At 39.9% G+C, this 5,813-nt stretch overlaps 1 protein-coding gene across 1 annotated transcript in view; it reads left to right on the top strand.

Annotated features, from left to right (window-relative positions):
• The window catches only part of PIPOX (pipecolic acid and sarcosine oxidase), a 61,740-nt gene extending 59,415 nt beyond the window's left edge, over positions 1–2,325 (top strand). The window contains exons 6-8 of the mRNA XM_018563425.1: positions 786–944; positions 2,030–2,105; positions 2,192–2,325. Of these exons, the coding sequence (XP_018418927.1) occupies positions 786–944; positions 2,030–2,105; positions 2,192–2,319 (363 nt within the window). The 3' untranslated portion in view covers positions 2,320–2,325. The remainder of the gene's footprint in view (positions 1–785; positions 945–2,029; positions 2,106–2,191) is intronic.
• The last annotated feature ends 3,488 nt before the right edge of the window (positions 2,326–5,813 follow it).

Genomic DNA, 5,813 nt, shown 5'->3' with positions numbered 1-5,813 from the left:
CAATAGTCATTTTCAGTAAACTTTAATGAAAATCTGTATTTTCATTATTGAGGATTGACACATAATTGCATCAAATTTGACCTAAAATGGTTCCTTACTTTCTCCACAATTTATCAATACTGTGTACTTTGCTATATGCTTAATACCAGCATTTCTAAACTTTTTTTTCAGCCGGGGCACCTTTTAAAAGTTAAAAAAATCTTAAGGCACCCCAGTCTAAAATATAATGGGTTTTAAGTGTTAACTCTATGTAAAACCGCAAAAATGTGGGGTTCCCCTGCTTCATATTAGAGTCCTCAGTCCCCTATCATATCAGTCTCTAACCATCACAATATTTTGAGGCACCCTTGAGGAAGCCACGGCACATTGGTTGAGAAAGGCTGTTCTGTACTGTACACATTTGTATTCTCTACACTGTATACTGTATAAACACTATGCTATACAGTGTTCTGTGCATTTTGTAATGCACAAAGCTTTACTTTTTACATTGTGCTGTGGATTATTTGATTATATGAAACATCACAGTTCCACCTGTGTCCAAGCAGGTACACATTTGTGAGCACAGTAAAGGAAAACATTGCTATAGGCCAAGTAAAAAAACATTGCTAATTCACTTTTAATTACTGAGACCAATATGAGACATCTGTCACTATAGGAACACAATGCTAATTAGCTTGTTTGCACAGTTTTACATGGTACCAGGCCACAATGTATGAGTGCTTCCTATGAATTGTTAATCTATTTGCTTCTGGCATATTCACATTTGATTGTATATGCTGTTCCAGATTTGTTTTCATGGTGGAAATGAGGCTGACCCTGAGGAGCGGGAGCTTCAAGTTAAAACACCCCAAATCCCAGACATCCAGATACTTTGCAACTTCATCAGTAAATACCTTCCCGATTTGCACCCAAAGCCTGCTGTGATGGAACAATGCATGTATACGGTATGCCTATTCTTTTGTAGATACTATAGAGATTGCTGTAGCAAACTGTGGTTCTATGTTAGCCAATGCTAGAAGTAAAAATCAATTTAAATGTACAAAATAGGAACCACATTTTACTAGTTTTAGAAATGTACAACCCTTATCTCCTAACCTAACATCTATATTTACCTACAAAGTCAAGAATTAATTTAGAAACATGCAGTTTAAATAGCTGCAATAAATATTATATTTAAGAAATGGAAAGTTTCATGTAAAAAAAAATCTTTATTAATTCTATTAATGCAAAGCAAATTCAGCAAATTTCACTTGCCTCAAACATCTGGAAAATCCTCCTTCTACAACATGAAAGAGATGCTATACTGTGGAAGCCATGCCTGAAAAACATCAAAGGACTTTATGATCTTTGCAAGCTGATCTTTTCACCATGACCTATTTACAATGCCTTGAGTCTGGAGGCATGTGAGATATCCAGAAAACCACCAACTTCCCCATTTTTGAATAGAATAGGGAAAGTTTAGATCCACTGTCGGGTTTTAATGTTATCTGTAGCTCCAATTCAACCCACTTTCTGTTCTGGAGACATCATTTTACCAGACAGGAAGTAAAGGAAAATCTGCTACAGGGAAACAGACAGCATTAAAAAGCTGACAGGTTCTAGTATTCTCATACTCAACTAAAAACATTTTTCTTCTGTCTGTGGTACTGTAAGAGAGTTTCCCCCTTGTCCTAGGGAAACTCTTTTCCCAACAGGAAGTGATGGAATCTCTCCAATCATGTCTCCGACTACAGCAAAACCTGTGCTGAGTTGTAATCCTTCCCTGCTCTATCCAAAACAAAAACAAAAGTTTTGGCTTTACATACACTTGAATTGGGTCTTTGGGTCACGGGAGAACGCTAGTTTGTGTTCTCCCGTGACCCTTAGGAGAACTATGGGGAAAAGCCCTGACCCCATAGTTCTCCTTTAAAATTAGTATTAATATTTCCCTGTTTTTATTATTCATGTAAATATGAAATATAGTATGTTAATATTGTGCACATGTCTCTCGAGGCAGGTTTAAATAATGAGCTTTTAATTTCCTTTCTAGAATACTCCAGACAATAATTTCATCTTGGATTACCATCCTCTTTACAAGAACATTGTTATAGGCTCTGGATTCTCAGGTGAGTTGGGAAAATAGAAGTTGGCATATTATACTAAAACCTTACCGAACACAGTTAATTCCTCAACATTTTTTCTTCTACTATAGGTCATGGCTTCAAGCTTTCCCCACTGGTGGGGAAGATATTGAGCGAGCTCAGCATGGGGAAGGAGCCTTCATATGATCTTACACCATTCCGCATTGCTCGCTTCAATACCCCAAGCGCATCTTTGTGAGATGAAGTACAACTTCTTGATGGATACATTATAGAATTTTAGTAACTGATTGCTATACCATCAAGACAAGTTGATGTGGGAGTGAGATAGCACATACATTAATGGTCTTACTTATGCATCTCAGGGCATTGCAGGCAAATAAATAAATCCTACTTGCTGCATGTTTGGTGGAGTTTGCAACAAAATGTGTCCCCTTTGGATGAATAGTAAGAGGTGCCTAAAAAGCACACCATGCCTAAAATACATAGATGTGAATAAAGCCTTAAAGAGTAATTCCACTTTTGTTCAGCAAAAATAATCTTCTCTGGGTGGTCTGTGTACATTGCAAGGGTTTTTACAAACTTTGTTGCGGTTTCCTACCTGTTTTTGTTCTGAAGGATAAGTTGTTTGTTGCAGCTTGCCCTTTCCAAACTGATCCCTGAATGGGAGGGTTATCATTATAATCATCTGGTGGGTTTCCTATGTTGTAATAGGGAACGTGCAGTGTCTGTATCCCTTTAGTAGTAATTAACCCTTGGGAGGTATCTCGCCAAAAATGAAATTCCTATTGCAAGGAATGCCAAAAATTATACTTGTATCTTAGTACAGACCTCTGGGAAAAACAGACAGCTAATCACAGAAGCAGGAAGTGATATATTTGTGTACAGAATGCCTCCAGGTCACCATATTGCATTTAATTTTTTGATAGATATAGAAAACTGCAGCAGCTACAGTTCCAAATAGAAAAGTAATTTTAATAAAATTAAGTTACAAAATGGCTTGTGTGACAATTATATATACACTATATTAATTTTGTAAAGATTTTTTTATTTTTATATTTTTAAAGTGGAGTTACCCTTTAACCTCCCTGGTGGCTTTCCCGAGTCTGGCTCGGGGTTAATTTTAAATACTAGGATTGTTAACCCCAAACCAGACTGGGGACTGCAGAGAAAAGTGACACTCACCTTGTCCCTGCGATCCCACGGCGTCTTCTGCTGTACATGCTCAGTGATGTGCGAACTTGGTACTCTATTTACTGTAGTACGGATCAGGCTGCGCCCCCAGAATTCCCATTTACTGGACCATTTCCCATTTACTGGTCTCCCTGGCTAGACGCACAAAACATCACAGCTCTGGACCTGTAAAGCAATCCTCCATGCTTACTGCTTTAGGTAACATCTTACATACTCATGTATTTGGACATTTGTTATAGAAAGAGTCAACAACAAGATAATACTATTAACTATATTTATTTTCAATTCGCCAAATATGTTACATGGTAATGTAGATAACAAAGCAGTCTTTGTTATGTGGAGTAGAGCCAGGTATGTGCAGTTTACCTGTTTGCTCATTTCCTTATCTGTGTGTTAAAGAGCCCCTACCTGTGTGTTGTACCACTTTATATACTGTATATTCTAGAAAGCTAGAACATCTGTCGTTTCTAGTTTTTGTACCATACCTTAAAAAAAGAGAGGCTTAGAATAGATAAATGATACCATGAAAACCTGAATCCTGCAGTGATGTGAACCTCTGCCTTTGAACTATTAAGACATTATGGGGTCTATTCACAAAGCTGCCGAAGGATCTGGCCGTAGCTTCGGCCGATCCTTCGGCTGGCTTCGGCCCCAGGATCACTCTTTTTCTGTTCTGCTCGGTGCCTCTGAGGGACCGAGCAGAACAGCCGAGCCAAATGCCGCTCGGCGGCATTCGGCTATTCTCTCACTGCTGTTCGGGATCTTTCAGAATAGCCCGAACCGCAGTGTGAAGCCTGCCGGAGGTTCGGCTCAGCCGATCCAGATGTTGGATCGGCTGAGTCGAACTCCTTCTACACTTCAGGTCAGCCGAACATGCCAAGCATGTTCAGCTGATCCGAAGCCACACGAAGTAAGCCGATGTACGGCTGATTTCAGCCGATGTACGGCTGAAATCAGCCGTACCAGCCTGAAGTGAATAGCCGAACAGTGTTCGGCTCACTTCACTTCTGATCGGTCATTCACTCGGCTGCCCTCGGCAGCTTTGTGAATAGACCCCTTAGTAGGAGATGGTATAAAAGGCCAAGATAAAGCTTAAAGTGTATGTGACCCCTAATAATAAACTTCTCATGTTTGCTTGTTTTTGAGCTGCTAAGTATACCCTGGCAACCTATTTACAGGGACTTCTGCGCTTGATTAATCTAAGAAAAACTTGGCGTTTCTCCTTACAGCTGCTCACTTTAATTGGCTGCATGAGCCTCCATTAATATCATTCAAATATGTGAAGTGGTGCTATCACCCAACAAGTAAAATAAATATGTGCAAAAAACAAATATTATAGTGAACAATACTATTGTGAGAGAAAATAAAAAAAATAGGTATATACAGTATATAATATTTTTCAAATATCTTCCAAAATTAAATCTTCTAGTCAACTGTTTGTGTAAATCACAAGGTGATAATCTAAAAAAAACTCCAAATGACTAATAAAGTAACAAACGTCCTGTGTCAGTGTGTAAAACACATAATTGAAACAAAGTGTTACCCTGGCAACTGTTATGCTATATCGGTTTGATAAGTACAATAAAATACCTGTTGATCCTGCCTGAAATCTCGTCAGCTGAAAACTGACTGGCCTCTCATCCTGTGCTGTATTCTTATCAGTAACATTGTTCCAAGCTATCTCTGAGGACTACAGAACACCACCTCCATATGTTATAGACTAGAGATGAGGAAAGGACGAGACATTTTTGTAGTCCTAAAACACATCCTGTCTTATAGTGACAACACTGCATCGATACATCATAGATACAGTACAGTTAGTGAGTGTTGTCACTCTAGGACAGGAAGCGTGTTACTTGCAAAATCACCAGGTAAAAACAAGAAAAGCCTGAAAAAGAAAACAATGCCGCCAGCACATCTAAGGACTGGTAAGCTGCAATATATTAAAGCAGAACTTCCACTGCAAGGGTTAACTGCTCGTTTTTGTCTAGGTTAAAAAAAGTTATAATCACCTGAACTTCAGATCTGGCTTGCTCTTGGACCGGGCCCTGGAGCTTCTCTTCCCCTCCGATGCAGCAGTCTGAAGTCTCATAAATCATCACATTCTTTGGGGATGCTGAGGAACATTCCCAGGATGCAGGACAGGAATATATGCTTCAGTGACCGGAGAAGCAGGCAGCCAACTCGGCGTGAAGGTGAGTATAACTTTTTCTTTTTCGTACCTAGACAAAAATGAGCAGTTAACCCTTGCAGTTTGTTCTTGAGTTTAGATATGCTTTAAGACTCCCTAACCACTTGCTGTCTGCCCATTGTAAAAAAACGGACGGACGGCACTGCAGCATTGGCGGGTTGCCAATTTTTTTTCTGCTCGCGAGCGCCCCCTAGTAGGCACGCACGGGCAGAAAAGACCCGACCAATGCAAACACCCGTTACCGGGTGTTTCACATATAGACGATGTGCTCGTTTTTTCGGACCTGCTCCTGACCCCTCACCTTCAATCCCAGGATCCGCTGCCCCATCTGCGGCCCGGGACCGGCTCGG

The sequence above is a fragment of the Nanorana parkeri genome, unplaced genomic scaffold (assembly GCF_000935625.1).
Source record: "Nanorana parkeri isolate BGI_ZX_2015 unplaced genomic scaffold, ASM93562v1 scaffold663, whole genome shotgun sequence".
Classification (NCBI taxonomy): domain Eukaryota; kingdom Metazoa; phylum Chordata; class Amphibia; order Anura; family Dicroglossidae; genus Nanorana; species Nanorana parkeri.
The sequence above is the reverse complement of the archived record's forward strand: the minus strand, read 5'-3'. Positions and strand labels throughout refer to the sequence as shown.